This window comes from Labeo rohita, chromosome 18 (genome assembly GCF_022985175.1).
Source record: "Labeo rohita strain BAU-BD-2019 chromosome 18, IGBB_LRoh.1.0, whole genome shotgun sequence".
NCBI classification, from domain to species: domain Eukaryota; kingdom Metazoa; phylum Chordata; class Actinopteri; order Cypriniformes; family Cyprinidae; genus Labeo; species Labeo rohita.
In genome coordinates this window covers 7686008-7706615 of record NC_066886.1, presented here as the reverse complement: position 1 = coordinate 7706615, position 20608 = coordinate 7686008, and the positions used below count along the sequence as shown (strand labels likewise).

General features: G+C 34.2%; 1 protein-coding gene across 4 annotated transcripts in view; it reads right to left on the bottom strand.

Moving 5' to 3' along the window:
- bicd1a (bicaudal D homolog 1a) overlaps window positions 1–20608 on the bottom strand; it is a 44341-nt gene that overhangs the window by 6655 nt on the left and 17078 nt on the right. For 3 of the 4 annotated variants that reach the window (XM_051134982.1, XM_051134983.1, XM_051134984.1), the window contains exons 2-7: window positions 16826–17038; window positions 11817–11969; window positions 11250–11726; window positions 5319–6428; window positions 5077–5228; window positions 3614–3824 (exon numbers count right to left, since the gene is read on the bottom strand). In XM_051134982.1, coding sequence (XP_050990939.1) covers window positions 3614–3824; window positions 5077–5228; window positions 5319–6428; window positions 11250–11726; window positions 11817–11969; window positions 16826–17038 — 2316 coding nt within the window. Of the gene's footprint in view, window positions 1–2829; window positions 3825–5076; window positions 5229–5318; window positions 6429–11249; window positions 11727–11816; window positions 11970–16825; window positions 17039–20608 lie in introns of those variants that run through there. The other variant, XM_051134981.1, reaches the window with a different exon arrangement.

Below are 20608 nucleotides of genomic sequence, written 5' to 3'. Positions count from 1 at the left end.
TGCATTCTCCTTGCTAAATTACCAAATGCTTACATGTTGATGAAAAAAATACATGTAAATAAAAAGTAGCATTTCTTTCTCTGTTTGTGTAAAACAATATATTTTAGTAAATAAAATAAAATAAAATAAAATAAAATTAAATTGTTACCATTATTTTCTAAAAAAAAAAAAAAAATCGAATAATTCAGAAAAACAAAAATAGGAATAATATTAATAATAGAATATAGAATAATACATTATATGAAACACTGTACGACACAGTAAAAGTTGTCATATGTTATTTGTTGTTAAAAAAAATTATATACATTATATAATAATAATACATTATTTCTCAATATAATACATATTGAGAAAATCACCTTTAAAGTTGTCTAAACAGAGTTTATAGCAATGCATATTACTAATCAAAAATTAAGTTTTAATATATTTACAGTTGGTAAATAAATTTACAAAATATCTTCATGGAACATGATCTTTACTTAAAATCCTAAGGATTTTTGGCATGAAAGAAAAATTGATAATGTTGACCCATACAATGTATTTTTGGCTATTGCTACAAATATACCCATGCTATTTATGACTGGTTTTGTTGTCCAGGGTCACATATTAACCTTGTTAAAATGCATTAAAAATCCTAAATTTAATTCGAAATGGAAGTATACCATTGATTAAAAACAGAAATGTACTAAAAACATTCAGGAATTCACTAAAAAATATCCCTATCAAACTAAAAAAGGCACCCGTTCCATAGAATGACTCATGCTATAATGAATGACACATTTGATGTGGCTCTGTAGCTCATTGAAATGCAGTAGCTGGGCAGCAGGCATCATGTGCAAGAACACGTCCTTGCATTTGCATATGGCAGATCCTGCATTGCCATATGCTGTGTCCATGAATAGAACGGCTCTCGCTGGCACATTTCATCATACAGGGCACGCTGGGATCAACTGAGCATTTTCTGTTAGCTGGCAAAGCAGTTTGCATTTATCTTTAAAACAGGTTTAATGTGATTTCACATAAGCTACTACTTATAGACACTACTCAGTATAGCACTTTGAAAGACTCACAAAGCTTGATAATTACATAAAGGCCAAAGTAACTGTTATATCCTTCAGTGCACACTGTTGCCAGTGGATGGAGCTGTTATGTTATGTCAGATGTGCTGTTTGCCAATGCAAAAATAAATGAAAACTCCATCACACAAAGTAGCTGCTTTGCATGCAGCATGTAGCACCCATTTCTTCAAGCCATAAAATGGAAGCGCACATGCACGAATGATATTCTAATAGAAACATGCACCAATCAATACCTGGTTTGCTTTACAGAATAATTCTTCCACGATCCAAATACATATCCTTACTGATGCAGATTCCAACAATTACGCTTGCCAAAAAAAAAGTTTTCATACCCAGTTTGCAAAAAAGACATCAAACATAGTGCATTTTTTGTTTTTAATCTTATTCTTATACCCAGACAACATTTTAATAAGTACTATCTTACAAAGTACACTATCTGTCAAAAGTTCGAAGATGTTTTTAATGTTTTGGAAAGAAGTTAGAAACTTTTTTAATATGCTGATTGGTCAAGAAACATTTCAGGATTCTTTTATAAATACAAAGTTTAGCATCTATTTAAAACAGAATATTATAAATGTGACCCTGGACCACAAAACCAGTCTTAAGGGACAATATTTGGCCGAGATACAACTATTTGAAAATCTGAGGGTGCATAAAAATAAAAATATTTAGAAAATTGCCTTTAAAGTTGTCCAAATGAAGTTTTTGGCAATGCATATTGCTAATCAAAAATTACGTTTTAATATATTTACAGTACAAAATTTGCAAAGTATCTTCATGATACATGATCTTTACTTAATATCCTAATGATTTTTGGCGTTGAAAGAAAAACTGATCATTTTGACCCATACATTATATTTTTGGCTACTAGTGCTGTCAAACGATTAATCGCGATTAATCGCATACAAAATAAAAGTTTGAGTTTGCCTAATATATGTGTGTGCACTGTGTGTAATTATTATGTATATATAAATACAAGCACATTAATGTATATATTTCAGAGAAATCTGTTATGTACAAAATATTTTTATTTATATATAATATAAATTCTATAAAAAGTATAATAAATACATATACTTCTAAATATTTCTTAAATATACACATGAATGCAAACTCAAACTTTTATTTTGTATGCAATTAATTGCGATTATTCGTTTGACAGCCCTACTACAAATATACTTGTGGTACTTAAGACTGGTTCACAAATGTCTTCACTGTCACTTTTGACCAATTTACTGTGTCCTTGTTGAATTAAAGTATTAATTTCTTAATTTTTTCCCCAAATCTTTTGAATAGTAGTGTATAAGCACAACTGTTTTCAACATAGATAATAATAAGAAATGTTTCTTAAGCAGCAAATCAGCATATTAAAATGCTTTCTGAAGGATAATATGACACTGAAGACTGAAGTAATGATGCTGAAAATTTAGTTAATATATTACTTTTTAAAAGCATATTAAAATTAGGGCTGGTAAACGATTAATCACGATTAATCGCATATAAAATAAAAGATTGAGTTTGCCTAATATGTGTGTGTACTGTGTGTAATTATTATGCATATATAAATACAAGCACATTCATGTATATATTTAAGATATATTTACAAGTATATGTATTTATTATAATTTTTATAGAATTTATATTATATATATAAATGAAAATATTTTGTACATAACATATTTCTCTCAAATATATGCATTAATTTGTGTGTATTTATATATACATAATAATTACACACAGTACACACACATATATTAGGCAAACTCAAACTTTTATTTTGTATGCGATTAATCGTTTGACGACCCTAATTAAAACAGAAAACAGTTCCTCTTAATTGTAATTTCACTGTATTTTGTGATGAATGCATCCTTGGTGAGCATAAGAGACTTCTTTCGAAAACATTTTAAATTATTCCTAACTTTTGACCAATAGAGTTGGCAAAACATAACTTTGAATCAGTTGAAATTTCAAATAGTTTCAATAAAAAAGTCTCTAAATCTATCCCTGAGTTGAATCATATGCTCCAAGTAGTTATACCACATGGAAACCAGTCTGTCCTTAACCCGTGTCACCTACTGAGTTTCACCACTAGGCATTCTGGGAGTCCCAGGCTGGACTAGAGAGCTTCTTGAAGCGGCCGAAGGTGTGAACCGAGTTACATTGGAGCGTATGCGAGATCTCACAGAACGTGGCGACGGCTGCCGAGAACCCAGGACCGGAGAACGGTAGGGAGAAGTAGGAGCAGATCTGGGAACAAGAGCATCAGAGTCTCCGCTCTGAACAACATGACAAAACTCGATACTTAGCGTCTCCGGGTCTAAAACTAAAGTCTGAGTGCCCAGTTTCCATTGCGACTGGCCGAGGAAAAACGGGTGGGCTGAGGAGGTCCAGGAGGAGGAGGATGAAGCAGGGAGATCCAGTGAAGGAGAGCTACTAGCTGATGCAACCGTATTGTTTTGGAATAGACAGGAAGGGGGTTTTGAAACTGAAGCGGTGGGACTAGGGGGAGCTGTGAGTGCAGTTCGATGACTTACTTTTTGAGGGCTGCTCTTAATTTTTGGCACTTTCCCTCCACGGCCACAGTGCGACTGCTCGTGGTCAAACTCCAGGTCCTCCAGGCGCTGGGTGAGGGCCAGTTTCTGCTGAATGGCCATTCGCAGGAGGGAGTTCAGTGTCTTCTTTTCATCTTCTGCGGCAGCCAGCTGCCTCTGCATCTCATCCAGCTGGGTTACGTACTCATCGCATCTGGACAAAGAAGGGGAGAGAACCTTAAAATAAAGTTACACATAAAACATCAGAACACATTGTACAAGACTGAATAAGTAATATAGCTGCGAGCAGCGATTACCAGGGTTCAAGCGCTTTAAGGTATTTAAGCACATATGAAAAGACATTATGTAGCAAGTTTCTAACCACCTAAATCAATAATTTAATCAATGACAGGTAATTTACCATAGAAATATGTTTTTTAACATTTGTGACTGTTATAGCACCAGCTGTGGTTTGATCTCCATAAAACTTTGCATGTTTGTTTAGAATTTGTCGCACATGCTCAGCAAGTTTCATGAAGTTTTGAGTTTTTCTTTAGGCTTTATAGGATTTTTGGTGTATTTGGACAGACCCCTTTTCTAAACGACCCAGTTATAGCTATCCAAAGGATAAATTTCAACATTTTTGTGATAATTATTGACCTAGAGAGTCCAGAGAATTGTACGGCAGTAGTTTTTTCCAGATTAAGCAAAAAACCTAGGAGTAGTTTGCAAAAGTATTTTTTTTAACATCTCAATTGCTTCACAAATTATTTGATTGACAGCAGTGGTTCTAAAGGCAAAGTTGTCAGAAATAAGGAGTTATATGATATGATATGATTATCGTGAGTATGTGCAAAAAAAAAAATACAATCATTTACGCCCTTGAAAAATGTGATTTTGCCCCCCAGTGGTTAATTTCCTTTAAACTTTTCACAGATCTTTGAGGTCGTGAGTCAAACAAGCTCACCAAGTTTCATTCCAATCGGCCTCCATTAACCTTCCCTGTTGAAAAAAACAGCATATGCTGGTTAGGTAGGTTTTGATGCTGGGATGCTGGTTTTAGCTGGTCCTTAGCTGGTTTATGCTGGTCCTCAGCTGGTTTATGCTGGTCCTGGACCAGCACATGCATGCGTACTCTGTAATCTGGGTCAATACAGTTAGGGTAGGTCGAAAAACTCCCATCTCATTTTCTCCTCCAACTTCAAAATTGTCCTACATTGCTGCGGAAGTACCGACCCAGTGTTTACAAAGTGAACGTGCAAAGAAGGTCAAACCCCCTTAACAAAAAAAGGTAAAACAGCGATGTAGGATGATTTTGAAGTTGGAGGAGAAAATGAGATACATTATGAATGAGATACATAATGAGTTACATTTTGATGAATCAATAAAATCATAAATGTGTATTTAAAAAAAGAAACCATTCCAGTTTGGTTGACCTCAATAATAATTAATGACGATAAACGCACCTTGTGGCAAACATTGCCCTTAGTGAGGAAAAGGTGGCTGCGTCTTCCTTAAGGGCCTTTAGTTCATTTCTAAGCTTCATCATCGTCTCGGTCACCATGCACTTCTCATTTTCATATTTACTCTTCAGGTTCGCAAGGGCCACCTCGGCAGTCTAGAAACATATCAAAAACATACAAGTTCTGTTATATGTGGCTTTGTTTGAGACCAAACACAACATAAGATATAAACTTGGCCTTCTTACCTGTTTGTTGGCTTTCAGGACAAGTCGTAAGGTGGCGATCTGCTCTCTTTTAGTGCTCAGGAGGGATTTGAGTTTTAGGATCTCCTCCATGCAGACCTCTTTGTCTTTATCAAGGATGGGCGCCAACTCTCGTGCCGCAGCCCTCTGCCTGGACAGCTGGAGCGAGCGGTCCACGGCTTTCTGCAGGTGCTTGATCTGATCACGGATGATGGCGTTGAGGTTATAGATGTTCATGGGCTCCCGGCGGAGATCACCTGTTTCTGGCACTGGGGAGGGTGAGAGAGATGAACCATTGATTGGAGAACCAAAAGGGGTTTTGTTGGGACTTCCTCCGTCACCTTTAGTTCCTTCTCCAAGGGGTTCCTTCGATGGAGAGTCTTGAGGACTCTTGGAAACATCTGAGGAGTTAGCAGCTGCGATTCGGCGAGCTAAACGTGGAGAAAGCAGTGCTCTTGGGTCCTCAGGGCCTTTGAGACTGCCACTACGTGTAACCCGGCTCTGACGGTAGTAGTCCAGCATGACGCGGTTGGGCGTTTCGTTGTTGCACAAGCATACATGGTGGTAGAGCTGAGCAAGTTCCTCACTAAACGTAACCAGCTCGTCCTGAGCTGTGTTCAGCATGCCGTTACTTTCACTAGCCATAACGGAAGCACATCTGAGCTCCACTTCCAGACTGCTAACCCGGTCACGTGCCTCACGTGAAGCTTTCTCCAACCGTTTCACCTGTTCTTCCAGAGCCTGGACTTTCCCTTCACTGTGGTTGCTCTCTTCCGATTGGTTCTCCACAGACTGGTTATATTTTTCCTTCAAAGCCTTAAGCTCCGCCTTCAAGTCAATGACTTCAGTTACGGCAACTCTGTATTTGCATTCCAGAAGCTCCATTCCATTGATCTCTGCTTCATAATCGCAGCAACCGTTAATGGGCTCGTCGCTCTTCTCGGACTCCTCCGTGTCAAGCTCCTTGTCACTGTAGAGGCGCTTCATAGCGTTGAATCGCTCCGTGAGGCGGTGAACGCGTTTGTGCTGCTCGGTTAAAGCGCCCTGCGTGTGCTGGAGTTGAGTTTGAGAGTCCTGGAGGTTGGCAAGTAGAACTGCCTTCTCTCGCTCAACCTAGTGAACAAGATGATACACAGTTTGTTAGCAAAAATCATTTACACAGCTCAGTGTAAAGTAAATTTTTTTAAAGAAATTGTTGCTTCTATTCATAAAGGACACATTAAATTGATCTAGTGTGACAGTAAAGACGTTTACAGTTGAGGTCAAAAGTTTACATCCCCAGTTCAAAATCTGCAAAATGTTAATTATTTTAACAAAATAAGAGGGATCATACAAAATGCATGATATTGTTTATTTAGTACTGACTTGAATAAGATATTTCATATAAAAGATGTTTACATATATTGTCCTGAACAGTTAAACTGCCTGCTGTTCTTCAGAAAAATCCTTCAGGTCCCACAAATTGGTTTTCCAGCATTTTTGTGCATTTAAATCATTTCCAACAATGACTATATGATTTTGAGATACATCTTTTGACACTGAGGACAACTGAAGGACTCATATGCAACTATTAGAGAAGGTTAAAACACTGATGCTCCAGAAGGAAAAACAATGCATTTAGAATCAGGGGGTGAATACTTTTGAACAGAATGGAGATTTTCTGTAGATTTTTCTTAATTTGCCTGAATATTATCTTTTTCATTTAGTACTGTCCTTCAGAGGCTACACAAGATAGTTACATGTTTCCCAGAAGACAAAATAAGTTAAATTTACCCTGATCTTCAAGCTCCAAAAGTTTTCACCCCCCAGCTCTTAATGCATTGTTTTTCCTTCTGAAGCATCAGTGAGCATTTGAACCTTCTGTAATAAATGCATATGAGTCCCTCAGTTGTCCTTAGTGTAAAAAAAAAAGAATCTCAATATTATACAGTCATTGTTGGAAAGGGTTCAAATACACAAAAATGCTGGAAAACCAACAAATCTGTGGGACCTAAAGTATTTTTCTGACGAACAGTGGGCAACTGTTCAGGACAAACAAGGGACTCATGAACAACTATAAAGAACAACAGATAGGAAAACAGTATTAAGAATCAAGCGCATGTTTTGAGCCTATACATTTTTATAAATTCAACTATTATTTTTCTTGTGGGCTACATGTAAACATCTTTTATGTGAAATATCTTATTCAATTGAGTACTAAATAAACAATAACATGCATTTTGAATGGTCCCTCTTATTTTGGTAAAATAATTAACAATTTGCATATTCTGATACGGAGATGTAAACTTTTGACCTCAATGGTATAATGTTACAAACGATTTCAGATTTCAAATTAAATATATTCTTTTGAACAGTCTATTCATCAAAGAATCCTGAAAACAAGTTTTAAAGGGACAGTTCACTTTAAAATAAAAATTACCCCATGATTTTACTCACCCTCAAGCCGTCCTAGGTGTATATGACTTTTTTTTTTTTTTTGACGAATACAAACAGTTATATATAAAAATGCCCTAGCTCTTCCTAGCTTTATGATGGCAGTAAATGGCTGTTGAGATTTTGAATTCAAATAAAGTGTGTCCATCCATCATAAAAAGTATTCTGCAAAGCTCAAGGGGGTTCACAAAGTCCTTCTGAAGCAAATCGATGTGTTTGTGTAAGTAAAATATCCATACGTCATCCGCTACAACACCGCTCTCTTTTGTACGTGTGTACGACAGTTAGCGGAAGCTAGAGATTACGGCATTGGTTCGCTTCAGAGAGCCTTTATTAAACCACAATGCCATGTGGAGTACTTTTACGTATTTTTTATAATGAATGGATGCACTATATAAGTCTTCAAAATATCAACACCCATTCACTGCCATTATAAAGCTTGGAAGAGACAGGACATTTTTAACATAACTCCAGCTGCTTTCATCTGAAAGAAGAAAGTCATATACACCTAGGATGGCTTGAGGGTGAGTAATCACGGGGTAATTTTCATATCCATTAAATTACATTATACGTGATAAGCCTTACCTATAATACGTTTGTTAGAAAACATGGAATATTTCACTCTGTGCTTATAAAGTGTCACTCTGTGGACAGTTGTGATAGCTAGGTGTGTTAGCTTGCTTGTCACAAATTTAGCATAACCGCAGACATGTGATTCCTGTCATTGAGCTCAAGTGCTGCTTAATTGCTTTTTGATCACTCATTGTATCAGAAGCGTCAGCCATCTAACGCTTGAGGCTGAGATAGCGAAAACCTATCGATTCCTTACTGGAGATGAGCCATGAAGTACACAAGGAATACATTAAAAATGTGAACAAAGGTAGATGGGGAACAATTTTTTCTGGATAAATGCCAGATAATTACAGTAGCTTGAAGGGTGAGAAAACAAGTAATTAGAACGAAGCAGTGATATAAATGTGTAAAAGGAACTACTTCGTGCAACAGGATGCTGAAATAACAGGCTCTTGGCTATGTTTTTGATGGTTATCCCACACAGCTAGAAAAAAAAAAAAAACAAAACCCACTACAGCCACATTCCCCAGAGGAGACCATTAGATGCAAACATGTTATATAATACTTTTCATGAAATTGATCTGTTTAGACTATTTGGATGAATTTATGAGTGGTAACATTGCTTTTTTTAAGCGTGCATGACTAAATGTTTATATATATATATATATATATATATATACACACACACACACACACATATATATATATATATATATATGTAAAATCTTGTTTTTTTTAACATGTACCAATGCATTTGCAATGACACCAAGCTATATTCACTGCAATTATCGTGTCATCATTTTTTTCATCTGATCTGCTGTGTGATGCTCCTTTAAGCAGCTGATGCTCTCTATGTTTCTGTGTCCACACTGGCAGATTTTCTATTCTTGTCCCATGCTGTCTCTCTTGCTGAATATGCCTGTGGCACACGCACATACCAATACATTACTGTGTCCTGCTTTTACAGAGGCAGGCACAAAGCACTCGCTCATAATGGTAATCAACCTGACAGTAGTCTCCCAAAGCACAAAAAAGACTATTGCACTTACAGCAATCAACTTTCCTTCACTCAAATTTACGCTTAAATTCTTAAGACGTAAAGTATTTTACCAGTCATTACAAATATGTCACGTATTTTACCAGTCAAATATGCAAAAGTGTCAAGGGCATGAAAATGTGTCAATAAAGGCATCCTTTGATGTCCATGGAGACTGACTGGATAATGATTAATGCCCTTTAAAGGGTTTAAGGCATGTATGTTTGCTTATAAAGAAGCAGTAGATGCATTTAACCACTAATAAAAAGCTCTTCACTCAAAAGGAGTCAATAGTTGCCCATTAATGCACTGGATAACAGCTGTTTTTCCCCAAAGCATCCCTCAATGATTTTTGCAACTAAGAGTATCTAAGCAAAAACAGATGGACTAAAAATTAACGAAAAGTTACTAAAACTAAAAATATAAAAATCAATTTCTGTTACTTGAAAATAAAATAAATATTAACTCAAAATAAATTAAAAATATACATTAAAAAAGTAAAAATTAGTTTTATTTTATGTTGATGCCAATGCAACATTTATCATTTCCACTGAGTTTAACTTGATGTACTAAAATAACTAAAACTAAATAACATAAAACAAACAAATAAAAATTATATATAAAAAATATAGAGAGAGACATAAAAACTAATAAAAATGACAAAAGCACAACAAAAATGACTAAATCTTTAACTAAAATAAAAGTGAAAACACTGCAAAAAATGCAAGAGAAAATTATTGTGTTGTTTTCAGAAAAAACAAGTCAAAATTAAATAGGTTTTTGCTTCAAACAAGCAAAATAATCTGCCAATGGGGTAAGTAAAATAATCTTGTTTTCTGCTTGAAATAAGATTGTTTTGCTTACCCCATTAACAGATTATTTTGCTTGTTCGAAGCAAAAACTTATTTAATTTTGACTGAAAACGAGACAAAACTAAAAAAAAATAGAAAATCCTTCTTGTTTTAAGAATATTTAGATATTTTGGAAACAAGACAAAAAATCTTAGTAAGAAAAGCGTTTTTTGCAGTGAACAAACTACAAAAAAAATCGTATTCAAAATAATAATTACACTTAACAGTGCATTAATGGTACTAAAATAATACTGAAATGAATTAATGAGCAAATAAATAGTTGTTTTGACAATAAACAAAAAAAAAGTTTTTTTTAAATATATTTTTATGATTCAAACTATTTTTATGATGCCCATTTCAGGCACTAAATAAAAAATAAAAAAAGGTAATTGTGACTTTCTGACTTTTTTCTCACAACTGTGAGTCTATATCTCTTTTTTCAATTCTTAGAAAAAAGTCACAATTGTGACTTTATATCTCACACATCTGACTTCGTTTCTCAGAATTGCAAGTTTATCTCGTAATTCTGACTTTGTAACTCGCAATTAAGTTTATAGCACGCAATTCTGAGAAAAAGTCACAACTGTGACAATATCTTGCAATTCTGAAATTATACCTCGCAAATGAAAGTTTATCATGCAATTCTGATAGAAAAGTCAGAATTGCAAGTTTATATCACACAATTCTGACTTTATAACTCACAATTGTGAGCTTATATCATGCAATTCTGAAAAAAAAAATCACAAGTGTGACTTTATATCTTGCAATTCTGACTTTATAACTCCGAATTGTGAGTTTATATCTCACAATTCTGAGAAAAAAGTAAAAAATAAAAAGTCGCAATAACATTTTTTGATTTTTATTCAGTGGTGGAAACGGGTTTCCATACCTACACTATGCATGATCCGCTAAGACAAAGCTTAAGATTAAGTTCAGATAAAATTATTCCAACTAAATAAATATTACTCTCCAGTCTCATTTCACACTCTGGTTTTGTCACAATCCCAGCATATTTTATGTCTTAAGTGTCATGTGACTAACCTGTAGGAGCTGTTGTTTAAGTTTCTGTATCTCAGACAGGTTGAGTTCGCTGAAGAGATCAGACACTGGGTGCAGCACCTCTCCCTTCCTGCCTCCAGATCTGAGATATTCTCCGTTCATCTTTGGTCCATGCCCATTGCACTCATTGCAGTGGTTACGGTCCTCATTGTTGGGGCTAGAACCGGACGCTGACGTGCCATTGGTCGCCGCCTCCTCCGCGAACTTCAAACCCTCCACGGCAGAGATGGCCAGGTGGGTGCTGGCTCCGTACACACTGTCCGTCAGGCTGAGATGATGGGCCAGCTCCTTTCTGATATTGTTCTTCTGCTCTCTCTCACTCTTCAGAGCATCCAACGCCTCTTCTAACTGGCCTTCAGAAATATCTTTCAAACGCAAAGCATCTTCCAGCTGGCTGTTGAGTAGCACCGTCTCTTCCTCAAGCACTTTGATTTCATGCTTTAGACCCTCGTATTCCACCTGTTGAAGAGTGACTTCATGTAATTCTGCTCTATAGTTTTGCTCACATAGTGTGACAATGTGTTTCACAATTAGTGTTTGTGTATATACCTGATTCTGTTTGAGTGTTGACACTAGTTTCTGTAGAGTGATGTTCTCCTCCTCCAGTTCAGTGTAGTCCTGCAGCAGTCTGGTCTCTCTGAACTTATACTCTCTGATTTCCTCTCTCATCCTGTTCCTTTGTAGTTCTAACATTTCATTATTCTGAAAGACAGAAAGAGAAGGACAACAGAAAATAATAAGTCACTTGGCTATCCTTTTACCCTATTTCAGAACAAAGAATGACTGACAAACTGCACTTGTTAAAGAGGTAAAAACAACATTGATGTTCTGTGCATAGTTTGATGGGCTTGTCTTCTCCAAAGAGGCAAAGAAAGCAGTATGTTGTTAGAAAACCATTCAGCTTGCTTATATTAAAACTCAGCCTCTGTATTGGTGATAATCGCAGCATAGGATTTTATGACTAGTGGTCCAAAAAGAAGACTAAAAATAAAATAAAATAAAATATAATAATAAAGCTGTAACTGCTATATATCTGTTGAGAGACTCCTTATTGTCATTATAATGGTGGTCTGAGAAATAAAAAAAAAAAATAAATAAAATAAAATAAGCAGAAGTAATCCTTACATATTTATTGAGGGACTCCTTACTGTCATTATAATGGTGGTATGAGAAATAAAATAAAATAAAATAAAATAAAATAAACATCAGTTACCCCCTATATATCGATTGACCATATGAATCTGTTTGTAATGGTGGTATTAGAAACGAAAAAGAATTAATAAATAAAATAAAATAAAATAAAATAAAATTAAATTAAATTAAATTAAATTAAATTAAATTAAAAAATTAAATTAAAAATAGGTGGTAGTAATCCTAAATATTTATTGCAGGACTCCTTTTTGACAGTATAATGGTGGTATGATAAAATAAATTAAAATTAAATAAAAATTAAATTAAATTAAATTAAAAATAGGTGGCAGTAACCCTATATATTTATTGCAGGATTCCTTATTGTCAGTATAATGGTGGTATGATAAAATAAAATAAAATAAAATAAAATAAACAGCAGTAACCCCAAAAGATCTATTGAGGGGCTCCTCATTGTCATTATAATGGTGATATGGGAAATGAGAAAGATATAATAAAATAAAAATAAATAAATATATATATATATATATATATATATAGAAAATATAAAATATAAAATAAAAAATATAAAATAAAGTAAAATAAAACAAAATAAAATAAGCAGCAGTAAACTCTACATATCTATTAAGATATTCCTGTTCATTATATTGGTGTTACATGAGTATGTCATGACGAATCTTTCTAAGGAATCTATAAAAATCCATTAGCCTTGCATATAATAGCTTTGCATCACTGTGAGTCACAGTCTAAGATGATACTGAGCATGTCCACACTTGAGCTGACAGGAATGCTGGGTAACAAATTGCTTTCCGTCAGAGAAAACCCTTAAGTCAGCACTTTCTTCCTCGCAGTTCAATCTATATAGGAAAGCTGAGACAAAGCCTCCTTTATCAGCTGAAAAGGAATGTTACAAGCAAGATGACAAATATGTACATCTTAATGTGTCTATATAACAATGAGTCACAATGAGAAGCCAAAAGGTAGCTCTTCATGGCTTTCTACCATGGCACCAACCCTGATCTTCAATCACAATGCCTCGTACAACAGTTCGTGCCAGCATTCAGTGTGTAGTAACCTTTGGAATACTTCAAAGCATTCTTCAAGAGCAGATTGCTGGAAAATCACAATTGCTGAGAGAGAAAACCCCCCACCGTTGCACAAACTGGCAGAACTGCTGATGAAGAGTCAAAGGTGTGGAACAGAAATGGGAATGAAGCCAACCTTGGGAGAAACCTAAATGCTGATTGGGCGATAAGACGAAACGTGTAGCACACAGCATATTTTAATAATCTCAAATCCACCTGTTTTATGTAGAGTTACTTGTATTTACTGTATATGTGAAGTTAGTGTATACTAGTGTCCATGAAAAAAACCTACGTCTAGACGTTCACTGAAGCTTCTACAAAATCCATTCAAATTTAACTAAAGCTGTCACCAACAACTCATCCATGACTGGAATATGAGGATCAAACACTGTTATGGCGTAAGATATTTTGCACACCCTGGCAGATGACCTTCCCCTGAGCTGAGATATTGATTACTGTACACAATACCACAGCTCTCCCAGAGGATGTGATGTCTCATTGCATATTCCAAGCGCTGCTGTGCCAGTTCAAATGAGCTGGGCATGAACTCCAGGGGATTACTGACCAATTATCTCCCAGTACAGCTCTATTGTAGCAGTGGTAATCATGGGCTTCACACACTCAGGGGTCAAGAGCAGTGCAGTAGCCCACAGTATTAGAGCAAACCTAGTATGCGCCGTGCCAGAATCCGCTACAGTAATGCTGGTTATGAGACGGAAATGTTGCACACACATTATGAAGTAGATAAGGCCAGAATTTAACTAGTGGCATCAAATGGTATTACAAAAATAATGACTTCCAAAACCACTCCTTCCAGCCCACCCCCTCTTTCATTGGTCAACAATCAAGCAGACCCGCCCCCACATGCACACCATTGGCTGAACCTGAATATGACATGTTGGTCCAAGTGAAATAAACAAAGTCATCCTGAAAGTGCCACAGAGATTTTGGGAAGACAGTTTAAGAATTGCTTACTTTTGCTTACTGTTTCTGCACATTAAATAGGAATATGTAAAACTATTTTAACATTGATAAAATGTTAAAATACTTAGTGAAATGAACGACTCTCAAACACCTTGTTAAACAGCAGTTGGGAACACATCTTGCTAGTATAAAATTTATTTATTATGAATTTTCAGTTTTTTTATTTTAATTTAAAAATTAGTCAGTTTAGTAATTTTACTGTGTATTTTTGTCATTTTTATTTTTCGTCCTTTTTTAAAATATGTAAATACAGTTTTTCTTTCAGTTTTAGTTTATTCAGTTTTATTTTAATAAATCAAGTTAAACTACATGAAAATGATAAATTTTTACATGGCATCTAGATTAAATTAAATATGTTTATATTAATAAATATTTGATTTCAGTAAAATTTATTTTAAGTAACAAATTTTTATGGTTTTAGTTTTGGTTACCTATAATAACCCTGCATATTTATATATATATATATATATATACACAATGCCCTCCAAAAGTTTGGAAAGAAAAGTGGGGTTTTGGACAATATTGGAATGAATCCTTTTAATTTGTGATAATTTTGCACTGATAAGAGACAACACAAACTACGAAAACATATATTATTACGTAAACAGTTTGTACATAGAAAAAACTTAAATTTTCGATTCATAAAAATATCCACCATTAGCAGCTATTGCAGCTCTGCATAATCTGGGCCTAAATTCATTGTATTCTATACTTAATTGGCAATCAATTGTTGAAGCTATTAAGGTGTGCTGACCCAAAAATCTTTTAAAAACCTGGGATTTATGTTGATATCGTCCGTTTTGGATATCACACTGTGCCAGGGGTGTTTCCAAATTTTTGGAGGGCAGTGTATATATATTATCAACATTATAATCAACCGATTTAAACTTGAAAAAAACAAACTTGAAATTCTGACTTTTTTTCTCAGAATTGTGAGATACAAACTCACAATTTTGACTTTTTTTTTCTCAAAATAGTGAGATATAAACTCACAGATATAAATTGTGAGATACAAAATCACAATTTTGATGTTTTTATAAACTAACAATTCTGACTTTTTCTCTCAGAATACTGAGATATAAACTTGCAAGCCCGACTTTTTCTCAGAATTGTAAGATACAAACTCACAATTTTGACTTTTTCTCCTTAAACAGTGAGATATAAACTCATAATTTTTCTCAGAATTGTGAGATATAAAGTCCAATTCTGACGAGGGAAAAAAAGACTGAAATGTTCATAGAATAGTGAGTTTATATCTCACAATTCTGACCTAATAACTCTTGCGTGTTATAAAGGAAAAAGTCAGAATTGTGAGTTTATTTCATGCATGTTTATATCTCACAAATCTGACTTTATAATTCACAACTGCGAATTTATATCTCACAATTCTGAAAAAAAGGCTAAATTGCAAGATATAAACTCACAATTGTCTGAATTTTGAGATAAAAAGTGGTGGAAAGGGGCTTCCATTTTCCACAGATGAAATCTAGTTTGCATCCAACTGCTTTGACAAACTACATTTTTTATAGGCATAAATGATTTATTGCTCAATATCTTCAGTTCTGCTTATTGGATAAATTCTTGTTTAGGAGGACATAATACCAATACTGTAAAAAAATAGCATCATTTTAGTGATTATTTGAGCTATAACTGAATAAAACGCCTATGTTAATGTAATCTAGACCGTCAGAGTACCTGTATGTACTGTGGGAATTAAGCTATTCTAAATGTGAGGTATGTGACCCAGTGTGAAATTCGTAGTGAAATTCCCTGTCTCATAGGACCGCAGTGGCCGTGTGTGTACAGTGTGTCTTTGTGCCGACCTCAGGGCATTTCTCTTATGCCCCAGCTTAGCCATGGATTTGCCCCCTACAATGCACTATGGCGACAGTCTCTGACCCTGACACCACCCTCTGCCTCCAACGACTGCTGACACACTACACACACAGACTGACTGCCCTCAAAATAACCCTTTGACCCAAGATGGAGTTTCCTACAGCCTCGTAAAAATATTTACATTGAGAAAGGGAGTGCTAACTTTTAGATGTGTATACTTGTAAAGGCTTTCCTGTTGAAAAATCCAGCATATGCTGGGTATGTTTTGAAGCATGGCTGCTGGTGTGAGCTGGTTTAAGCTGGTCATGTGCTGGTCCTAAGCTAGGCCTGAGCAGGAGCTAGTTGCTTAGGACCAGCACATGACCAGCTAAGAACGAGTTTAAGCCAGTTCATGACCAGCTAAGCACCAGCTTAAATGGCTAAAACCAGGAGCCATGCTTCAAAACATACCTAACCAGCATATGCTGGATTTTTTAACTTGGTTTATATGAATAGCCAACTCACCTCTCTGAGTTCCTGCAGCAGGGCGTTGAGACGTTCGGCCTCCGCTTGGGCGTTGGAGGCAACAGAGCTGCTCACATTGAGCTGGGTTTGAAGGTCCACCAGACGTCCCATGTAATAGGCCTCTTTGCAAGCAGATTCCTGTAGCAAAGTCTCTTCGTTTGTCTCACCATCCTCGGCTACTTTACGCTGGTTGGTGTACGCCTGACCGAACGCCTGGAGGAAAATGAACGACAGAGAGAGAGAAAGTGGTGTTTAAGTAATTTTTCTTCTTTATCTTCTTTTGTGTTTAACAGAAGAAAGAAACTCATACAGGTTTGAAACAGCTTGAGAATGAGTAAATGATTACATTAAGCATACTGAGTCTCTGCATATTTTAACATTGCATAACAACGTACCAGTTTATGACAAAAGATCAAGCAATTAACACTGATAGATATGTGCCATTGGCAAGTGTCAAGAATAATTAGGTGATTCACATGGACAGACTAATATGCTAAATGACAGAAAAGAACAAAACCAATAATGATCTGATATGACAGAAAGCGACAAGGCATTGTGATACGACAGATCTGATCTTGCTCAGGTTTGATTAAGCTGTCAGTATTAAGAAAACAACAAAAGCACGGTGCATTGCCGTTCAAATGTTTGGGATCGGTATGTTATGCTCATTAAAAATACAGAAAAAACAGTAATATTATGAAATATTATTGCAGTTTAAAATAAGTTCTTTATTTTAATATACTTTAACATTTAATTTATTTTTGTGACACAAAGCTGAATTTTCAGCATCATTACTCCAGTCTTCAGTGTCACATGATCCTTCAGAAATCATTCTAATATGCTGATTTATTATCAATGTTGGAAACCGTTGTGCTGCTTAATATTTTTATTGGAAAGTGTGGTTCTTTTTTTTTACAATTCTTTGATTAATAAAAAAAGAGGATTTATTTAAAAAAGAAATCTTTTCTAACTATATAAATCTTTACTATATAAATCACTTTTTATCAGTTTAACACATCCTCGCTGAATAAAAGTATTAATTTCTTTCAAACAAAGACAGAAAGAAGAAATTTACTGACCACAAATTTTGAACAGTAGTGTATATTGTTACAAATGATTTCTATTTTAAATAAATGCCGTTCTTTTTAATGATTTATTCATCAAAGAATCCTGAAAAAGTATCACAGATTTCATATATATATATATATATATATATAATAAATTAAATTATATATAATTATAGTTATATATAATTTAAATATATATATATATATATATATATATATATATATGCAATTATATTTTTTATTTAAAAATTATATATGTATATATATATATATTTTAAGCAGTGCAACTGTTTCCAACTTTGATAATAAATCAGCTTATTAGAATGATCATGTGACACTTAAGACTGGAGTAATGGTGCTGAATCCGCTTTGCATCACCAGAATAAATTCTGTTTTCAAGTATATTAAAGTAGAAAACCACTATTTAAAAAAAAACAACACTATTTTAAGTTGCAATAATATCTCATAATATTAATGTTTTTTTTTATGTATTTTTAATCAAATAAATGCAGCCCTAATGCACAGAAAATACTTCTATAAAAAAACATTTTAAAAAATCTTACTGATCCCAAACATTTGAACAGCATATGTGTATGTTACAGCAGTGTGTATTTCCATGTTACTGTTACATGGTACAACATGTGATGTGTTTGTTAATGTAAGTCTAATTCATTTTGAATTTAAATCACACATTTAATCCAAACTTCACCACCTTTCCGCTCTCATCACCTGCCCAGGCAAAGTGCTGCACTTCAAGGTAACTGAGATAATATTTCAGCTGCTCGCTCGGATCAATAGAAACAGTGTTCCGATTCCCCTGACACAGGTTTTCACGCCATGCAGATCCGGCGTTTCATGACTTAAGCATCCTGTCTTGATTGGAAGATGACGGTAGATGGTAAACAGGAAGGAGAAACGAGCCAGGGTTAACAGTCCGACCTGTTCTGAAAAGCTATCACAAGGCTAATCAGTATATGATGATTATTAAAGGGGTAGTTCACCCAAAAATGAAAACTGTGCACAAAAAGTGTTCTTGTAGTTTCATGAAACTGATGTCACATGGACTATTTTAACAATGTCCTCACTACCTTTCTGAGCTTTGAACGTGTCAGTTATGTGGATACAGAAAATGTCAAATACTGGAATCACTTTCCAAGCACTGAATCAATTCCAGGCATAACTAACTTCAAGAAATTATATTTCAAAAAATATTATATTTCGAAGCAAAATAAGACAAAAAATATTTTAGAAAAATAAAGTAAAATAAAATAAAATGTTTTGAAAATGTAAACATGCAAAAAAGCAAAACCAGTTTTAGTTTGAACCATTAAAACTCAACCTCTGGATCTATGATAATTAGAACAGAGGATTTTATGGCTAATGGTCCAAAAAGAAGATGGCTAAAAATAAAATAAAATAAGCAGATAAATCTGTTTAGCGAATCCTTATTGTCATTATAATGGTTGTATGAGAAATGAAAATAAAATAAAAAAATAAACAAATAAAAAATGAAATACAATAAAAAAATTAGCAACAATAACCCCTATATATCTGCTGAGGGAAACCTTTTTGTCATTTTAATGGTGTTATGAGAAATTAAAAATAAATAAAATAAAATAAAATAAAAATTAAACTAACAGCAGTAACCCTTATATATCTATTAATGGATTGTAATCATCATTATTGTAATTGTAATGGGGTTTGAAAAATAAAATCACATAAAATAAAATAAAATTAGCAGCAATAACCCCATATATATCTGTTGAGGGAAACCATATTGTCATTTTAATGGTGGTTTGATAAAATAAAATAAAATAAAATAATAAAATAAACAGCAGGAATCCCTACATATCTATTGAGGGACTCATTGTTGTCATTATAACAGTTGTTGTATGAGAAATGAAAAAAAAAAAATAATAAAAAAATAAAATAAATTAAATTAAATTAAATTAACAGCAATAATCTCTATATATCTACTGAGGGACTCGTTGTTGTCATTATAATAGTTGTATGAGAAATGAAAAAATAAAATAAAATAAAATAAAATAACACAAAATGAAATAAAATTAACAGCAGTAAGCCCTAAATATCTGTTGAGGGACTCATTGTTGTCATTATAATGGTTGTATGAGAAATGAAAAAATAAAAAATAAAATAAAATAAAATAAATTATCAGCAGTAATCCCTATATATCTTATATCCCCATATATTTTTGATTGTCACGCAAAAAAGCATAATGGTAAAAAAAATCCTTCATGCCATAAATAAATAACTGCACAATAACATACAATTTATACAAATGAGAGTGTAGTGGATCAAAAATATTGTCTGTTGTGACCACGGGCGCAGTTCATGAAAAAAACAATGAAGACACTCCCACTACATGAATTTTTTATTATTGCCTGGAATTTGATTTATGATGCACTTTACAGCGCAACTCTCAAGTTCTACATAATAATCTGGTTTCAGTGGTTAACAGGCCACTGCCACAAGATTATCAGTGAATAATGACTTACATTTTAGTCTACTTCATACACAAAGCTACTGAACAGCTTCTGAAGACTAGTGAATATAAATCCTTTAAAAAATCATTTTTGGGTGTACTATCCCTTTAACGCTCTTTTTTTCTTTTCTTTTGATTGCTGAACTCTGGGGAGAAGGCACAAAAGCGAATGGATACACCTCTTTGATTAATTCAGTGACAGAAGTGTGAATG